General features: G+C 42.2%; 2 protein-coding genes across 3 annotated transcripts in view; one reads left to right on the forward strand and one right to left on the reverse strand.

The window, feature by feature from the left end:
* On the reverse strand, positions 1 to 15,933 carry c10h17orf49 (chromosome 10 C17orf49 homolog). 2 transcript variants are annotated; one of them, XM_036990108.1, is made up of 6 exons: positions 15,794 to 15,933; positions 14,627 to 14,721; positions 1,561 to 1,662; positions 1,046 to 1,272; positions 711 to 815; positions 1 to 567 (listed from the first exon to the last, which is right to left on the reverse strand). In XM_036990108.1, the coding sequence occupies exons 1-6, from the start codon at positions 15,860 to 15,862 to the stop codon at positions 503 to 505; spliced, it is 663 nt and encodes a 220-aa protein (XP_036846003.1). In that variant the 5' UTR covers positions 15,863 to 15,933; the 3' UTR covers positions 1 to 502. The 2 variants fall into 2 exon arrangements, with proteins under 2 accessions (XP_036846003.1, XP_021473844.1); XM_021618169.2 differs by lacking the exon at positions 15,794 to 15,933 and adding an exon at positions 14,852 to 15,172.
* The window catches only part of rnasekb (ribonuclease, RNase K b), a 13,500-nt gene continuing 8,092 nt past the window's right edge, over positions 15,201 to 20,608 (forward strand). The window contains exon 1 of the mRNA XM_021618171.2: positions 15,201 to 15,433. Within this exon, the coding sequence (XP_021473846.1) occupies positions 15,356 to 15,433 (78 nt within the window). The 5' untranslated portion in view covers positions 15,201 to 15,355. The remainder of the gene's footprint in view (positions 15,434 to 20,608) is intronic.

A 20,608-nucleotide genomic window follows, 5' to 3' on the forward strand; every position in this document is an offset into this window, starting at 1 on the left:
CAAGATATTAATATTTTACTACAAATCAACATAAGAGGAATCATGTCATGCACAACCATTGTGAACAAAATGAAATACCAGTAATAGCTGGATAGCTGGTGTCTTGCATTTATAAATATCAACCAGTGGTAGACAACATGTACACTCACTCTACGTTACACGATGGACATCTGCACTGAAACACCATTTCTCTCTGGAGATCATGAACAGCATATGTAGCTGCAATACACTACTTTGAAAATTAGCAGAGCAAATAAATGTTACAATCCAAAAAAGCTATACATCACAAACTAGGTTTGTGAGAAACAGCCAAATAGAAGGGTTCCTCAGTAGAAATGACTGAATAGAGAAGTACATGATGGGGAGAGGGGTCTGTTCATAAAAATACACATCTGCTTAAATGTGTCCAAAAAAGCTCTGTAACAAAGATACTAACTGTAGTCTGCTCTCTGGTGATATAGGGACCAAGTGTTTCCAACCCAATGGTACAGTGGGTTAGAGGTCAGCGAGACAGGAGAGGCAGGTCACTGGAGTTCATGATTAGGCTGGAGTCCAGGTTGAGGCTTTCTGGGAAAACAAGATGAGCCACATAGATTTAAGACAGAACTGATGAAGACACTATTCAGCTAAATACCTTGGACTTTGGCATAATGCCACAATGTGAACCATGTTGATTGAGAGCCAGTGATGGAGCAGATATTATCATTCACCTTGATCAAAGTTGAGCTTCTTGGTGTTGGAACTATCTCCCAGTCCTTCAATGTCCACCAAGTCACTGTTCACATCAGAGTCATTCAGAGCACTGAGCGTCACATCTACACACAGACAGGGAAACATGTTAGTAAACTTGCACATACATTCAAGTCAGCCAATGTTTGCGGTAAACGCATCACAAGTATTGATTCGAAAAGGGTTAGCATATTTCAAAAGAAATGTCTTTGTCTTTTGACTATGGATGAAAATCGAATAAACTAAAATCAGTATACAAGCCATATTCATTACAATCCCTGCCCAATGACGTAAAGGCCTGTATCATTCCACTTACCTGCTGTTTTCTGTTTCTTGATGGCAGTGGGCATAGAGGAGCTCTGCAGCCCTGTAGTCATGACAACCTGTGAGGTGGGCACTGCGATGACAGTGGGGGCCACGGGTGCTAGTGCGGCTGCCATGATGACTGTGGTCTTCTTGGTGATCTTTTTGGGGGAGTCGGAGGAGAGGGGCACCCTGCTGTCCTCATATAGTTTCCTCTTCACTGTTGTCTTTATCTGGGCTCTGCATAAAACAGAGGAGGCAACAGATTGGTTATGTGATTTTCATACAGGTTTAAACATAGGATGTATGGTAAACAAGGTCATTTGCCAACAGAGATGTCAGGAGTTGAAGTCAACCCCACCAGATGTCTTCTTTAGAAAAAAGGCAGTAAAGATACAAGATCAATGGATGAAAGATTGTAAGAGTGGGTGCAGTATGATGAGATAGAGGGGGAGAAAGAAAGATTGAAAGTGTGGCGGGATAGAATAAACATGGATTGCAAGAAAGAGGGGACAGAAGGATCCTTACACAGTGCGCTCCTTAATCACAGAGCTGATACTGTTCAGATCATCACCGAAGCGCCGCACAGCTGACCGCAGCATCTCGACCTCCGTCTCTGTCCATTTGGCTCTGGGGAGAGGGGCATAGTAATGGGAAGAAGAAAGGAGAAGAGTCAGTAGGAAGGTTTCCATTGACCCAGATTTATCACCCCCAAAAAACATTGCCGTGCGTAATGGAAACGGCAGATACAAGACACATTTTCTAAAGATCGGCAACATTTTATCCATTCGACGGGTGGATTTTTCCTTTGTCAAACTTTCTTAATTGCGACAAATGACGACGGAAATTGTTTTTCAAATAAATTATGATTGCCGAATCATTTTAAGGGTAGGCGGGGCATGTGATATCACATAACTATAAAGCTCCACATTTAATTCTAAAGCCAACTACTTGCAAAATCCATTTTACAACTATAAATAAATTGTTTCTTTGTAGGGCTTAAAAACTATTACGGACTACAAAAGGGAAACCCAGACGGGAGCTGCCCAGTGACGCAAGCCTACCAGACGAGCTAAATTCCTTTTATGCTCGCTTCGAGGCAAGCAACACTGAAGCATGCACAAGAGCACCAGCTGTTCTGTATGACTGTGTGATAACGCTCTCGGTAGCCGATGTGAGCAAGACCTTTAAACAGGTCAACATTCAAAGCCACGGGGCTAGATGGATTACCAGGACGTGTACTCAAAGCATGTGCGGACCAACTGGAAAGTGTCTTCACTGACATTTTCAACCTCTCCCTGACTGAGTCTGTAATACCGACATGTTTCAAGCAGACCACCATAGTCCCTGTGCCAAAGGAAGCGAAGGTAACCTGCCTAAATGATTACCGCCCCGTAGCCATGAAGTGCTTAGAAAGGCTGGTCATGGTTCACATCAACAGCATCCTCCCGGATACCCTAGACCCACTCCAATTCGCATACCGCCCCAACAGATCCACAGATGACACAATCTCATTCGAACTCCACACTGCCCTTTCCCACCTGGACAAAAGGAACACCTATGTGAGAATGCTGTTCATTGACTGCAGCTCAGCGTTCAACACCATAGTGCACAAAAAGCTCATCACTAAGCTAAGGACCCTGGGACTAAACAGCTCCCTCTGCATCTGGATCCTGGACTTCCTGACGGGCTGCACCCAGGTGGTAAGGGTAGGCAACAACACGTCTACCAAGCTGATCCTCAACACTGGGGCCCCTCAGGGGTGTGCACTTAGCACTCACCTGTACTCCCTGTTCACCCACGACTGCGTGGCCAAACATGACTCCAACACCATTAAGTTTGCTGATATCAACAGTGGTAGGCCTGATCACCGACAACAATGAGACAGCATATAAGGAGGTCAGAGAACTGGCAGTGTGGTGCCAGGACAACAACCTCTCTCTCAAGGTGAACAAGACAAAGGAGCTGACCGTGGACTACAGGAAAAGGCTTGCCGAACAGGCCCCCATTAACATCAACGGGGCTGTAGTAGAGCGGGTAGAGAGTTTCATGGTCGAAACACAACAAGACAGTCATGAAGAGGGCACGACAAAACCTTTACCCCCTCAGGAGACTGAAAAGATTTGGCATGGGTCCACAGATCCTCAAAAGGTTCTATAGCTGCACAATCGAGAGCATCCTGACTGGTTGCATCACCACCTGGTATGGCAACTGCTCGGCATCTGACCGTAAGGTGCTACAAAGGGTAGTGTGTATGGCCCAGTACATCACTGGGGCCAAGCTTCCTGCAATCAAGGACCTATATAATAGGCGGCGTCAGAGGAAAGCCCATAAAACTGTCAGAGACTCCAGTCACCCAAGTCAGGCTGTTTTCTCTGCTACCGGCAAGCGCCAAGTCTGGGACTAAAAGGCTCCTTAACGGCTTCTATCCCCAAGCCATAAGACTGCTAAACAAAATGGCCACCGGACTATTACATTAACGTCACCTCCATTTGTTTTCTACACTGCTGCTACTCGCTGTTTATCATCTATGCATAATCACTTCACCCCTACCTACATGTACAGTCGTGGCCAAGTTTTGAGAATGACATATTTTAATTTTCACAAAGTCTGCTGCCTCAGTTTGTATGATGGCAATTTACATATACTCCATGCCAACAGTAAAGCATCCTGAGACCATTCATGTGTGGGGGTTGCATCTCAGCCAAGGGAGTGGGCTCACTCACAATTTTGCCTAAGAACACAGCCATGAATAAAGAATAGTACCAACACATCCTCCGAGAGCAACTTCTCCCAACCATCCAGGAACAGTTTTGTGACGAACAATGCCTTTTCCAGCATAATGGAGCACCTTGCCATAAGGCAAAAGTGATAACTAAGTGGCTCTGGGAACAAAAAAAATGATATTTTGGGTCCATGGCCAGGAAACTCCCCAGACCTGAATCCCATTGAACTTGTGGTCAATCCTGAAGAGGTGGGTGGACAAACAAAAACCCACAAATTCTGTCCAACTCCAAGCATTGATTATGCAAGAATGGGCTGCCATCAGTCAGGATGTGGCCCAGAAGTTAATTGACAGCATGCCAGGACGGATTGCAGAGGTCTTGAAAAAGAAGGGTCAACACTGCAAATATTGACTCTCTGCATCAATTTCATGTAATTGTCAATAAAAGCCTTTGACACTTGTGAAATGGTTGTAATTATACTTCAGTATTCCATAGTAACATCTGACAAAAATATCTAAAGACACTGAAGCAGCAAACTTTGTGAAAATTAATATTTGTGTCACTCAAAACTGTTGGCCACGACTAACCTGTACCCCCGCACACTGACTCGGTACCGGTACCCCCTGTATATAGCCCTGTTATTGTTATGTTATTGTATTACTTTAGCTTATTTGCTAACTATTTTCTTAACTCTTCTTGAACTGCACTGTTGGTTAAGGGCTTGTAAGTAAGGTCTACACTTGTTGTATATGGCGCATGTGACATAACGTTTGATTTGATATGACAAGGATTGTCCTGACTTTCAAGAATACCTGAACTGCTTCGCCTTCTTTTTCTGGTCGGCTGGATGCAAGTTTCACCATCCAATTATTTCAGATCTACAGGACAGCAAGTTTTACCATGGCAGGGACCGTGGAGATATGTTGGCACATGAGAATTATTAGAATATGGCAAATTAGTCAATTCTTGCGTTCTATAAATGCTGGCGTTTGTGGGCTCGTGAAACATATACAGTGCATTCGGGAAGGTATTCAGACCCTTTGACTTTTTCCACTGTTACGTTTCAGCCTTATTCTAAAATGTATTAAATCGTTTTCCCCCCTCAATCTACACACAATAACCCATAATGACAAAGCAAAAAAAACAGGTTTTTAGAATTTTTTGCTAATTTCTATCAAATAAAAAAACATATCAAATGTGCATATGTATTCAGACCCTTTACTCAGTACTTTGTTGAAGCACATTTGGCAGCGATTATAGCCTGGAGTCTTCTTTGGTATGATGCTACAAGCTTGGCACACCTGTATTTAGGGAGTTTCTCCTATTCTTCTCTGCAGATCATCTCAAGCTCTGTCAGGTTGGATGGAGAGCATCGCTGCACAGTTATTTTCAGGTCTCTCCAGAGATGTTCGATTGGGTTCAAGTCCGGGCTCTGGCTGGGCCACTCAGACATTCAGAGACTTGTCCCGAAACCACTCTTGCATTGTCTTGGCTGTGTGCTTCGGGTTGTTGTCCTTTTGGAAGGTGAACCTTCGCCCCCAGTCTGAGGTCCTTCAGCAGATCGCTCTGTACTTTGCTCCGTTAACCTTACCCTCAATCCTGACTAGTAGCTGAAAAACATCCCCACAGAATGATGCTGCCACCACCATGCTTCACCGTAGGGATGGTGTCAGGTTTCCTCCAGACGTGACGCTTGGCATTCAGGCCAAAGAGTTCAATCTTGTTTTCATCAGACCAGAGAATCTTGTTTTTCATGGTCTGAGAGTGCTTTACATGGCCTTTGGCAAACTGCAAGCAGGTCTCGGAGCTCTACGGACAATTCGACCTCATGGCTTGGATATTGCTCTGACATGCACTGTCAACTAAGGGACCTTATATAGACGTGTGTGCCTTTCCAAATCAATTGAATTTATCACAGGTGGACTCCAATGAAGTCGTAGAAACATCAAGGATGATCAATGGAAACAGGATGCACCTGATCTCAAGTCTCATAGCAAAGGGTCTGAATACACATAAAAAATAAAAACATAACTTATTTACATAAACATGCGAATATTTCTAAAAACCTGTTTTTGCTTTGTCATTATGTGGTATTTTGTGTAGGTTGTTGAGGGGGGGAAAGTATTTAATCCATTTTAGAATAAAATGCGGAACATTTCAAGAACTTTTAAAGTTTCTTCAAGTGCAGTTGCAAAAACCATCAAGCGCTATGATGAAACTGGCTCTAATGAGGACCGCTACAGGAAAGGAAGACCCAGAGATACCTCTGCTGCAGAGTCAACTGCATCTCAGATTGCAGCCATTATAAATGCTTCACAGAGTTCAAGGAACGGACACATCTCAACATCAACTGTTCAGAGGAGACTGCGTCAACCAGGCCTTCATGGTCTAATTGCTGCAAAGATACCACTACTAAAGGACACCAAGAGAGAGACTTGCTTTGCTTTGACAATAGACTGGTGGAAATCTGTCCTTTGTTCTGATGAGTCCAAATTTGAGATTTTTGGTTCCAACCACTGTGTCTTTGTGAGATACAGAGTAGGTAAGCAGATTATCTCTGCATGTGTGGTTCCCACTGTGAAGCATGGAGGAGGAAGTGTGATGGTGCTTTGCTGGTGACACTGATTTATTTATAATTCAAGGCACACTTAACCAGCATGGCTACCATAGCATTCTGCAGCGATACACCATCCCATCTGGTTTGCACTTAGTCCCACTATCATTTGTTTTTCAACAGGACAATGACCCGAAACCCACCTCCAGATTTTATAAGGGCTATTTGACCAAGGAAATTGATGGAGTGCCGCATCAGATGACCAAGCCTCCACAATCACCCGACCACAACCCAATTGAGATGGTTTGGGATGAGTTGGACCGCAAAGTGAAGAAAAAGCAGCCAACAAGCGCTCAGCATGTGTGGGAGCTCCTTCAAGACTGTTGGAAAAAGCATTCCTCATGACGCTGGTTGAGAGAATACCAAGAGTGTGCAAGCTGTCATCAAGGCGAAGGGTGGTTATTTTGAAGAATATATTTGATTTGTTTAACACTTTTCTTTGTTGGTTACTACATGATTCGACAATGTAGGTTATTGCGAAAAAGTTTGTTTTTGGTGTGACGTCATTACATCCAGCTGTTTTTATTGACAAGACAGTTAAATGGAAATTAAATTGTTGCATCTATTTTCTATGCAATCTTTGTAAACTGACAAAAAATAAATAATAATAATAATCACTGCTACCGTTATTGCTGGACAATTCCACGGTAACAGAGTGATGCTGAGATTTTCAACTTTAAAATGTATGTCAAACAAAAACAAACGACTGCAAAGTTAAACAAACCATATAACTATGCACAACTAGCATTGGCGATTTAAGCATGTAAATCTTGGTGTGGCAAAAATTTTTAAAAGTGGAATTACATACCAGCAAAGCCACTACACAACACTAAATAATACATTAATTGCACTATAACAGTGACAAACGGTGTCCACAAACTGTTAGGGCCTACATAAAGCTGTCCCAACAACAGTCCCGACATCTTACCACTGCTACACCTGGCTATCAGCGGAGCCTTGTCTGGCAGCAAAACAGTTCATTCAGCCTCATTTACTGTCTTTTTAAAAAACATAGCTGATATGGCTGACTTGCTTAAACAAATGTGGTTTCTACTGACAATTGAGATGTACAAACAATGGCATAAGGGGACAACAAGTGGATAAAAGACAATCCGTAATTTCGATTAAGACAATGAGCGAGCTAGGACGGACGTAACGTTAGTCAATATAACTATTTGTTTAGCACTTTTGAAATGTACAGAAACAGAATTTACGACATGGGCCGTTCTTACAGTGCTCTCCCTGTACACCATGCTAGAACCGTAGGATAAATAAAGGGGGCATATAAGCAGACAATGAAAGCTCTTACAATATTCAATGATTACATTTCTCTAAAACAGGTTATAGGCTACAGAAGAACAGTCAGAACAGTAGTCGAAATTAAGAGGGGTAAATAGACCAAATTATTAGGGTGAGGCACATGGGCTACAAACATCTTACTACACAACATACACTTAGTACTACTTTCTTATCTATAGTATGCATATATCCCCGCACTACAGTATACATACACTGCTCAAAAAAATTAAAGGGAACACTAAAATAACACATCCTAGATCTGAATTAATGAAATATTCTTATTAAATACTTTTTTCTTTACATAGTTGAATGTGCTGACAACAAAATCACAAAAATTATCAATGGAAATCAAATCTATCAACCCATGGAGGTCTGGATTTGGAGTCACACTCAAAATTAAAGTGGAAAACCACACTACAGGCTGATCCAACTTTGATGTAATGTCCTTAAAACAAGTCCAAATGAGGCTCAGTAGTGTAGGTGTGGCCTCCACGTGCCTGTATGACCTCCCTACAACACCTGGGCATGCTCCTGATGAGGTGGCGGATGGTCTCCTGAGGGATCTCCTCCCAGACCTGGACTAAAGCATCCGCCAACTCCTGGACAGTCTGTGGTGCAACGTGGCGTTGGTGGATGGAGCGAGACATGATGTCCCAGATGTGCTCAATTGGATTCAGGTCTGGGGAGCGGGCGGGCCAGTCCATAGCATCAATGCCTTCCTCTTGCAGGAACTGCTGACACACTCCAGCCACATGAGGTCTAGCTTTGTCTTGCATTAGGAAGAACCCAGGGCCAACCACACCAGCATATGGTCTCACAAGGGGTCTGAGGATCTCATCTCGGTACCTAATGGCAGTCAGGCTACCTCTGGCGAGCACATGGAGGGCTGTGCGGCCCCCCAAAGAAATGCCACCCCACACCATGACTGACCCACCGCCAAACAGGTCATGCTGGAGGTGCTGGAGGATGTTGCAGGCAGCAGAACGTTCTCCACTGCGTCTCCAGTCTTTGTCACATGTGCTCAGTGTGAACCTGTTTTCATCTGTGAAGAACACAGGGCGCCAGTGGCGAATTTGCCAATCTTGGTGTTCTCTGGCAAATGCCAAACATCCTGCACGGTGTTGGGCGGTAAGCACAACCCCCACCTGTGGACGTTGGGCCCTCATTTCCACCCTCATGGAGTCTGTTTCTGACCGTTTGAGCAGACACATGCACATTTGTGGCCTGCTGGAAGTCATTTTGCAGGGCTCTGGCAGTGCTCCTCCTGCTCCTCCTTGCACAAAGGCGGAGGTAGCGGTCCTGCTGCTGGGTTGTTGCCCTCCTACGGCCTCCTCCACGTCTCCTGATGTACTGGCCTGTCTCCTGGTAGCGCCTCCATGCTCTGGACACTACGCTGACAGACACAGCAAACCTTCTTGCCACAGCTCCCATTGATGTGCCATCCTGGATGAGCTGCACTACCTGAGCCACTTGTGTGGGTTGTAGACTCCATCTCATGCTACCACTAGAGTGAAAGCACCGCCAGCATTCAAAAGTGACCAAAACATCAGCCAGGAAGCATAGGAACTGAGAAGTGGTCTGTGGTCACCACCTGCAGAACCACTCCTTTATTGGGGGTGTCTTGCTAATTGCTAATTCCACCTGTTGTCTATTCCATTTGCACAACAGCATGTGAAATGTATTGTCAATCAGTGTTGCTTCCTAAGTGGACAGTTTGATTTCACAGAAGTGTGATTGACTTGGAGTTACATTGTGTTAAGTGTTCCCTTTATTTTTTTGAGCAGTGTATATCCCTGGTATATAACATCATTTACGAAGCAGCATACAAAAAAATGTTGGACTCACATTGTTGTGCTTGGCTCACTTGAACAGTTGATGAGGCGGTCCACCAAGTTAAGAGTTGTTTTGAGCGTGGCACAAATCATGCTTCATTGACAGCATGGCCAATGTTGACTGTTTATCATTTTAAATTTGGAAAAGAACCCCTTAATCTCAGATTTGGCACCACACAGCCACTGTCACTGATTCCTTCCAAACCACTGAATTTGAGATTTCCAACTTGTTGTGTAATGTTTATGTCCAATGGCCGATGAGCACCGATACGTTTTATTTATAATTTCTCTTCATATGACAAGGATTAAAAAGGATTTGCCAGTAGATTGAAATAAGGTGCGGGCCAGGTAGCAGGCTGTTAGCCAGCCTGCCAGCTTAGTGGAGTGTACCACTAGCACAGTCAGTGTAGTCAGCTCAGCTATCCCCATTGAGACCGTGTCTGTGCCTCGACCTAGGTTGGGCAAAATTAAACATGGCGGTGTTCGCCTTAGCAATCTCACTAGGATAAAGACCTCCTCCATTCCTGTCATTATTGAAAGAGATCGTGATACCTCACATCTCAAAATAAGGCTACTTAATGTTAGATCCCTTATTTTAAAGGCAGTTATAGTCAATGAACTAATCACTGATCATAATCTTGATGTGATTGGCCTGACTGAAACATGGCTTAAGCTTGATGAATTTACTGTGTTAAATGAGGCCTCACCTACTGGCTACACTAGTGACCATATCCCCCGTGCATCCCGCAAAGGCGGAGGTGTTGCTAACATTTACGATAGCAAATTTCAATTTACAAAAAAAAAGGCGGTTTCATCTTTTGAGCTTCTGTCATGAAATCTATGCAGCCTACTCAATCACTTTTTATAGCTACTGTTTACAGGCCTCCTGGGCCATATACAGCGTTCCTCATTCAGTTCCCTGTATTCCTATCGGCCCTTGTAGTCATAGCAGATAATATTCAAATTCTTGGTGACTTTAATATTCACATGGAAAAGTCCACAGACCCACTCCAAAAGGCTTTCGGAGCCATCATCGACTCAGTGGGTTTTGTCCAACATGTCTCTGGACCTACTCACTGTCACAGTCATACTCTGGACCTAGTTTTGTCCTATGGAATAAATGTTGTGGATCTTAATGTTTTTCTTCATAATCCTGGACTATCGGACCACCATTTTATTACGTTTGCAATTGCAACAAATAATCTGCTCAGACCCCAACCAAGGAGCTTCAAAAATTGTGCTATAAATTCACAGACAACACAAAGATTCCTTGATGTCCTTCCAGACTCCCTCTGTCTACCCAAGGACGTCAGAGGACAAAATCAGTTAACCACCTAACTGAGGAACTCAATTTAACCTTGCTCAATGCCCTAGATGCAGTTGCACCCCTAAAAACATTTCTCATAAGAAACTAGCTCCCAGGTATACAGAAAATACCCGAGATCTGAAGCAAGCTTCCAGAAAATTGGAACGGAAATGGCGCCACACCAAACTGTAAGTTTTCCGATTAGCTTGGAAAGACAGTACCGTGCAGTATCGAAGAGCCCTCACTGCTGCTCGATCATCCTATTTTTCCAACTTAATTGAGGAAAATAAGAACAATCCGAAATGTATTTTTGATACTGTCGAAAAGCTAACTAAAAAGCAGCATTCCCCAAGAGAGGATGGCTTTCGCTTCAGCAGTAATAAATTAATGAACTTCTTTGAGGAAAAGATCATGATTATTAGAAAGCAAATTACGGACTCTTTAAATCTGCGTATTCCTTCGAAGCTCAGTTGTCCTGAGTCTGCACAACTCTGCCAGGACCTAGGATCAAGAGAGACACTCAAGTGTTTTAGTACTATATCTCTTGACACAATGATGAAAATAATCATGGCCTCTAAACCTTCAAGCTGCATACTGGACCCTATTCCAACTAAACTACTGAAAGAGCTGCTTCCTGTGCTTGGCCCTCCTATGTTGAACATAATAAACAGCTCTCTATCCACCGGATAGGTACCAAACTCACTAAAAGTGGCAGTAATAAAGCTTCTCTTGAAAAAGCCAAACCTTGACCCAGAAAATATTTTAAAAACTATCGGCCTATATCGAATCTTCCATTCCTCTCAAAATGTTTACAAAAGGCTGTTGCGCAGCAACTCACTGCCTTCCTGAAGACAAACAATGTATACGAACTGCTTCAGTCTGGTTTTAGACCCCATCATAGCACTGGGTCTGCACTTGTGAAGGTGGTAAATTACCTTTTAATGGCATCAGACCGAGGCTTTGCATCTGTCCTCGTGCTCCTAGACCTTAGTGCTGCTTTTTATACCATCGATCACCACATTCTTTTGGAGAGATTGGAAACCCAAATTGGTCTACACGGACAAGTCCTGGCCTGGTTTAGATCTTATCTGTCGGAAAGATATCAGTTTGTCTCTGTGAATGGTTTGTCCTCTGACAAATCAACTGTACATTTCGGTGTTCCTCAAGGTTCCGTTTAAGGACCACTATTGTTTTCACTATATATTTTCACCTCTTGGGGATGTCATTCGAAAACATAATGTTAACTTTCACTGCTATGCGGAGGATACACAGCTGTACATTTCAATGAAACATGGTGAAGCCCCAAAATTGCCCTCGCTAGAAGCCTGTGTTTCAGACATAAGGAAGTGGATGGCTGCGAACTTTCTACTTTTAAACTCGGACAAAACAGAGATGCTTGTTCTAGGTCCCAAGAAACAAAGAGATCTTCTGTTGAATCTGACAATTAATCTTAATGGTTGTACAGTCATCTCAAATAAAACTGTGAAGGACCTCGGCATTACTCTGGACCTTGATCTCTCTTTTGACAAACATATTTCAGGGACAGCTTTTTTCCATATACATAACATTGCAAAAATCAGAAACTTTCTGCCCAAAAATGATGCAGAAAAATGTATCCATGCTTTTGTTACTTCTAGGTTAGACTACTGCAATGCTCTACTTTCCGGTTACCCAGATAAAACACTAAATAAACTTCAGTTAGTGCTAAATACGGCTGCTAGAATCCTGACTAGAACCAAAAAATGTGATCATATTACTCCAGTGCTAGCCTCCCTACACTGGCTTCATGTCAAGGCAAGGGCTGATTTCAAGGCTTTGCTGCTAACCTACAAAGCATTACATGGGCTTTCTCCTACCTATCTCTCTGATTTGGTCCTGCCGTACATACCTACACGTACGCTACGGTCACAAGACGCAGGCCTCCTAATTGTCCCTAGAATTTCTAAGCAAACAACTGGAGGCAGGGCTTTCTCCTATAGAGCTCCATTTTTATGGAGTGGTCTGCCTACCCATGTGAGAGACGCAAACTCGGTCTCAACCTTTAAATCTTTACTGAAGACTCATCTCTTCAGTGGGTCACAGAACGGAAAGGCACTGGAGCGAAGAAACAGCCCTTGCTGTCTCTGCCTGGCCGGTTCCTCTCTTTCCACTGGGATTCTCTGCCTCTAACCCTATTACAGGGGCTGAGTCACTGGCTTACTGGTGCTCTTTCATGCCGTCCCTAGGAGGGGTGCGTCACTTGAGTGGGTTGAGTCACTGATGTGATCTTCCTGTCTGGGTTGGCACCCCCCCTTGGGTTGTGCCGCGGCGGAGATCTTTGTGGGCTATACTCGGCCTTGTCTCAAAATGGTAAGTTGGTGGTTGAAGATTTCCCTCTAGTGGTGTGGGGGCTGTGCTTTGGCAAAGTGGGTGGGGTTATATCTTTCCCTTTTGGCCCTGTCCAGGGGTATCATCAGATGGGGCCACAGTGTCTCCTGACCCCTCCTGTCTCAGCCTCCAGTATTTATGCTGCAGTAGTTTATGTGTCGGGGGGCTAGGGTCAGTTTGTTATATCTGGAGTACTTCTCCTGTCTTATCCTGTGTCCTGTGTGAATTTAAGTATGCTCTCTCTAATGCGCTCTTTCTTTCTCTCTCTCGGAGGACCTGAGCCCTAGGACCATGCCTCAGGACTACTTGGCATGATGACTCCTTGCTGTCCCCAGTCCACCTGGCCGTGCTGCTGCTCCAGTTTCAACTGTTCTGCCTGTGATTATTATTGTTTGACCATGCTGGTCATTTATGAACATTTGAACATCTTGGCCATGTTCTGTTATAATCTCCACCCGGCACAGCCAGAAGAGGACTGGCCACCCCTCATAGCCTGGTTCCTCTCTAGGTTTCTTTCTAGGTTTTGGCCTTTCTAGGGAGTTTTTCCTAGCCACCGTGCTTCTACACCTGCATTGCTTGCTGTTTGGGGGTTTAGGCTGGGTTTCTGTACAGCACTTTGAGATATCAGCTGATGTACAAAGGGCTATATAAATTCATTTTATTTGATTTGACTTGATTAATGATGATGACTGCTAGCTAAGATTTTGAAAGTATGATGTTGACATGATCAGTCCAATCAAAACTCCTGTACATATAATATGATTTGATGTAATTTTATCTGTGGCCAATGACCTTGAGCCTTCTTGGATGGGCACTTCTATGACAGTAGCCAAAGGGCTTGAATTTTCAATGTCTCCTCTTACACATGGCAGTGACGTAAAGTCGCCATGAGTGACAGAATACTGAGCCAATCCCGACACCACACTCTGTATTTTCTGCTGGCTTGCCCCACCACCACAGAAAGCACTGACTGAGCTAGGCTAAAACACCTGCATTTTGGAGCTTTGTTACTCAAGAAAATAAAAAAAGAGACCATGTTTGTATGCGGCTCTTATTAACTAAATATATATTTCTACATTGTTCAAAACTGATATGTGACACATATTAATGCCAAAATAACATCCAAAACAGGCAAGCCGGGTCGCCACTGACTACTACTTTTAACAAAAATATATTTACTTTTAGAACATTGTTTATGGTTTGTGCTGTCATTCTATTACCAAACTTTGCATCCGCGCTATTATTCAAGTAAATGTGTTTTTGTAAAAATGTTCTGTGGAAATTGTTAAGTAGTCCTTGTGCATAGAGTTGTATGGTATGTTTAACTTAGCAATCAATGGTTTTTGTTTGACATATATTTTAAAGTGAAAATCGGAGTCTCAGCATCACTCTTATTAACTAAACCTTAATCCCCATATTGTTTTGAGTGAGTGAAAGAGTGTACACTCACCCTGCAGGGCTAGAGTCAGCTACTGGATGCAGCTGCATGGTAAGCTCACCCAGCTTGGTGAAGGCTGCTCCTGCTGCAGAGAAGATTTCTCCCACCTGTCACAGAAATAGAGACATGGAAACGTAATAGTATTAAATTAGCTTAGGGCCATATCATATGACGCATTCACACCATGGTTACTAGTAAAATAGAGAAGACCTATTTAAGATCTTAGACTGTTCGTACCTTAGTAGAGGCTGAAGTCATTTTGGGCTGTTACTGTAGCTTGCTATCCCAGGCAACAACAATAGCAAATATCTTAGGGGAAGCTAACGTAAGCAGGGTAGTTACAATAAAAGGCGGCAAATTAAGCGTTTCAACAATTAAGACGCAAGACAAATTCGCATAGACTAATGCGTTTACGAAGTGTAACTTTGTCTTTTGAAAACTACATTTTTCAATTTCGCAACAAAACGGTCAAATAAATTAATAAAGATTTGTTAACTAACTAGCTAGCTAGCTAGGTGACTGTCGCGCGAGATTCGAGAAAGGGAGAAGGCGGGGCCTGACTGAGGACCAATTTTGATTGGTTTTCGTACCGAAATAGACGAACATTTACGGAAATTAACGAAGGAAACGATTGTCATCTTATGCAGTCTAGGACGACGCTCGTCCTTTGAGAAAAGAAAATACTGTTTTATATTAGTGTATCGAAATAGTTTATTTTGTTAGAAAAGATAAAGTACAAGAATGCCATCCCTTTTATTCTGTGGTCCGAAAATGGCCGCTTGTGGAATAGTGATCAGCATATGGGGAGTCATCATGCTGGTAAGGATTAGCTGGCTAACGTTAGCTCCCACCCCATCCTTGCCAATAAAGTATCTGCTATAGCTAGCTAGCGTTAGTTATAGGTCGTGTCAAGATTTTCCACCTTTCGATATTAGCTACTTGACAGTCATGGTTTTTGATAAGACACCTGTAGGTGATTGTGTGCTAAAGTAACTTTAGCTTTTCATTATCTGGTAATTAGAGCCAAATTGGGCAGCCGCAAGCTAGCTAGCAGCCTGGAGACCAGATGTTGAATTGCATTGGATTCAACGTCGGGCATAAATGAGCATTTGGATCAGGAAAGTTTCCTCTCACGACCTCTACAAACCAGAATGTTAAATAAAATGTAATTTACTTTACCGGTGTGTCCGTTTGCAGGTAGGAATGTGTCACACTATATCCACAGGAAAGTATAATCAGTGGTCGCATTATTAGCTTTCAGAAATCTTCATTTTCAAAACTCAGACCATTAAAAAAAATGTTGCGGCTTAAACCAGTGTGCACATAGCATGTCTTCTCTTGAGAGCCAGATCTGCCTTCTGCGGCCTTTCTCAATAGCAAGGCTATGCTCACTGAGTCTGTACATAGTCAAAGATTTCCTTAATTTTGGGTCAGTCACGGTGGTCAGGTATTCTGCCACTGTGTACTCTCTGTTTAGAGCCAAATAGCACTGTAGCCTTTCTGTTTTTGTCAAGTAATGTGTTTTCTCAAGATTCGGTTGGGTCTAATTGTGTTGCTGTCCTGGGGTTCTGTTTGTTTGTGAACAGAGCCCAAGGACCAGCTTGCTTAGGGGGCTCTTTTCCAGGTTTATTATTTCTCTGTACGTTATGGAAGGTTTAGTAATTGCTTTCCTTTTAAGTGGTTGTAGAATTGAATGTTTTTTTTCTGGATTTCTTGATTTTGATCATTAGTGGGTATCGGCCTAATTCTGCTCTGCATGCATTAGTTGGTGTTTTATGTTGTACACTGAGGATATTTTTTGCAGAGTCAATTTGGTGTTTGTCACATTTTGTGAATTCTTTGTTGGTGAGCGGACCCCAGACTTCACAACCATAAAGGGCAATGGGTTCTATATCTGATTCCAGTATTGTTAGTCAGATCCTAATTGGTATGGTGGGTATAATTTGTGGAACGTTCCAACGGGAATCTATTCCAAAAACTTTGTAAAGTACAAGGTTGCCAACAAACAACACATACAAAGTAGCACGATCAATTCACCTAGCTAACTAGCTGCCGAATAGGCATCAACTCACCTCGTAGCTTGTTCTTAAACTTTGTATGCGTTGTTTTTTGGCAACCTTGTCATTTACGTTTTTGGAACAGATTCCTGTTGAAACGTTCCACAAATTATACTCACCATAATTGATATGTAAAATGTTATGTGATTTTGATGGCATAGAAGGCCCTTGCCTTGTCTCTCAGATCGTTCACAGCTTTGTGGAAGTTACCTGTGGCGCTGAGGTATATATTGTTTTGCTTTTTGTGCTCTAGGGCATTCGTGGTCCTGGGAACTGGACCTTTTTTGGAACACCATTATTTTTGTCTTCCTGAGATTTACTGTCAGGGCCCAGGGCTGACAGAATCTATGCAGAAGATCTAGGTGTTGCTGTAGGCCCTCCTTGGTTGGGGACAGAAGCACCAGATCATCAACAAACAGTAGACATTTGACTTCAGATTCTGGTAGGGTGAGGCCGGGTGCTGCAAACTGTTTTATTGCCCATGCGAATTCTTAAAAAAAAATATATATATATATATCTATCATGTTTGAAGAGGGTGGGGCGTAAACTGCATCCCAGTCTCATCTCCCAGCCCTATGGAAATAAATGTTTCTATGGCAATTTTAACTGCACCCTTGTTTGTCTACATGGATTTTATAATGTCGTATGTTTTTCTCCCAACACCACTTTCCATCAATTTTTATAGCAGGCTCTCATGCCAAATTCAGTCGAAAGCTTCTTTTTTTTAACCTCTTGGAACTACCCATACCGGATCCGGGAGAATTGTCATCAACTACACTAATTAGTATAGCGCAACAGTCAAAAAATATTACTAGAAGATATTCATATTCATGAAATCACAAGTGAAATATAGTGAAACACAGCTTAGCCTTTTGTTAATCACCCTGTCATCTCAGATTTTGAAATTATGCTTTACAGCCAAAGCAAGACAAGTGTTTGTGTAAGTTTATCGATAGCCTAGCATAGCATTATGTCCAGCTAGCAGCAGGAAGCTTGGTCACGAAAATCAGAAAAGCAATCAAATTAACCGTTTACCTTTGATCTTCGGATGTTTTCACTGACGAGACTCCCAGTTAGACAGCAAATGTTCCTTTTGTTCCATAAAGATTATTTTCATACCCAAAATTCCTCCGTTTGCTTGTCACGTTATGTTCAGAAATCCACCGGAAATAGCGGTCATGACAACGGCGGGAAAAAAATCTAATTATATCCATAATATCGACAGAAACATGGTAAACGTTTTTTATAATCAAACCTCAAATATCTATTCGATAATATATCAACCGGGACAATTGGCTTTTCAGTAGGAGCGAGAGGAAAAATGACTACCTCTGTCTTTTATGCAAGAAACACTCAGATCCCTCAGCTGGCCACTTACGCAATGTAGTTGTTTACGCTCATTCTTCAACATAAAGGCGTGAAACTATGTCACAATGCTGTAGACACCTTAGGGAATACGTAGAAAACGGAATCTGGTTGATATCCCTTTCAGTGACCAATAGGGGTGCATAGGAACACAACGGTTTCAAAACATGAGTCACTTCCTGATTGGATTTTTCTTAGGCTTTCGCCTGTAATATCAGTTCTGTTATACTCACAGACAATATTTTGACAGTTTTGGAAACTTTAGAGTGTTTTCTATCCTAAGCTGTCAATTATATGCATATTCTAGCACCTGGTCCTGAGAAATAGGCGGTTTACTTAAAAATAGTGCCCCCTAGTTTCAAGAGGTTTTAATCAACAAAGCATGAGAAGACTTTGCCTTTGTTTTGGTTTGTTTGTCAAATATGGTGTGCAGGGTGAATACGTGGTCTGTCGTACGGTCATTTGGTAAAAAAAATGTTGGGACATTTTGCTCAGTACATGGTTTTTGCTGAGGAAATGTACAAGTCTGCTTGATAATCATAATGCAGAGGATTTTTCCAAGGTTGCTGTTGACATGTCCCATGGTAGTTATTGGGGTCAAATTTGTCTCTACTTTTGTGGATTGAGGTGATCAGTCTTTGGTTCCAAATATTGGGGAATGTGCCTGAGCTGAAGATGATGGTAAAGAGTTTAAGTATAGCCAATTGGAATTTGTGGTCTGTATATTTTATCATTTCATTTAGGATACCATCAACCCCACATGCCTTTTTGGGTTGGAGGGTTTGTATTTTGTCCTGTAGTTCGTTCAATATAATTGGAGAATCCAGTGGGTTCTGGTAGTCTTTAATAGTTTGTTCTAATACTTGTAATTGATCATGTATGTTTTTCTGTTTGTTCTTTGTCCCTCTCGCTTTACCTCTTCCTCTCGGTCATGTCTAGATGGCATCCAGCTATGGTCAAATTTACTCTGGGTTTTTTTTTTGGGGGGGGGACGTTGCATTTTAGCTAACCCTAACCCCTTTCCCCACCTTAGCCTAATTCTCCTAACCAGCTGTGCAATTTCTGCTAAACCTGTTATGAAAAGTAAATCCTGACTAAAGCTAGAGCCCTTCTAGCCATGACCCTTCTTCTCTGGTGAAAACAGATTTTTATAACTAACCCAATGTAGACCAGAGCCTGCCGTTTCCATTGGGAGTAAATTAATCATAGTGGGCAGAACAAACAATGATGTGTGCAGAGCCAAGCACGAGCTAGTGAGATCCTATTGGTACGTTCTAGCATTTATTTGGTTCATGGTTAGAATGGTTCATCCATGAGAATATGAACAGAATGTCTGCCAAAATCCATCTCGCTCCATCTCCTCCCATTGCCAGCCACTGGGCTTCCTCACATCACCATATTTGGTAGTGAGTGGAAACGCCAATCAGATGCTTCCCTTATCTACATTGAAATATAATTTCAGTAGTCCTCTATTATGATTACATTTTTCTATCTCGCATAGCTCATTAATATGCCCTTGTGTGTGGGTGTGTATATATTTTTTATTTATTTATATATATATATATATATATATATATATATATATATATATATATATATATATATATATATATATATATATATATATAAAAATAAAAACGCCCCCTCCAATTGGTGTTTTATATTTATAAATATATATATTGTGGGTCCAAGGATACAACGATGAATAATGTGGAACAAATAAATACCAACAAAGGATAACTTACAATCATGAACACCTTATGGAGCAGCTGTAAACCTGGCAATATTAAATATTTTAATACGTAACGGTACCAAAACCTATCAAAGTTCGTCATTAATTTATTTTCACATTTTTTTTACACTCACATGGCAATCAGACTAAAATACTGAATTCTGATGTGTGGAATATAGAGGAGGTGGTTGCTGTGTCGGTGAGAGGTTCTGCCAGTCTCAGAAGGGGGACTTGAAGAAGGGGGACTGCAAAGTCCAGGCACTGCTGCTCTCTTTGTTCTGAGTGTTTGCAGTGCTAGTGTTTTTAATCTGTGTATTTCACATATTTACAGTGCCTTGCGAAAGTATTCGGCCCCCTTGAACTTTGCGACCTTTTGCCACATTTCAGGCTTCAAACATAAAGATATAAAACTGTATTTTTTTGTGAAGAATCAACAACAAGTGGGACACAATCATGAAGTGGAACGACATTTATTGGATATTTCAAACTTTTTTAACAAATCAAAAACTGAGAAATTGGGCGTGCAAAATTATTCAGCCCCTTTACTTTCAGTGCAGCAAACTCTCTCCAGAAGTTCAGTGAGGATCTCTGAATGATCCAATGTTGACCTAAATGACTAATGATGATAAATACAATCCACCTGTGTGTAATCAAGTCTCCGTATAAATGCACCTGCATTGTGATAGTCTCAGAGGTCCGTTAAAAGCGCAGAGAGCATCATGAAGAACAAGGAACACGCCAGGCAGGTCCGAGATACTGTTGTGAAGAAGTTTAAAGCCGGATTTGGATACAAAAAGATTTCCCAAGCTTTAAACATCCCAAGGAGCACTGTGCAAGCGA

This window comes from Oncorhynchus mykiss, chromosome 10, assembly GCF_013265735.2.
Source record: "Oncorhynchus mykiss isolate Arlee chromosome 10, USDA_OmykA_1.1, whole genome shotgun sequence".
NCBI classification, from domain to species: domain Eukaryota; kingdom Metazoa; phylum Chordata; class Actinopteri; order Salmoniformes; family Salmonidae; genus Oncorhynchus; species Oncorhynchus mykiss.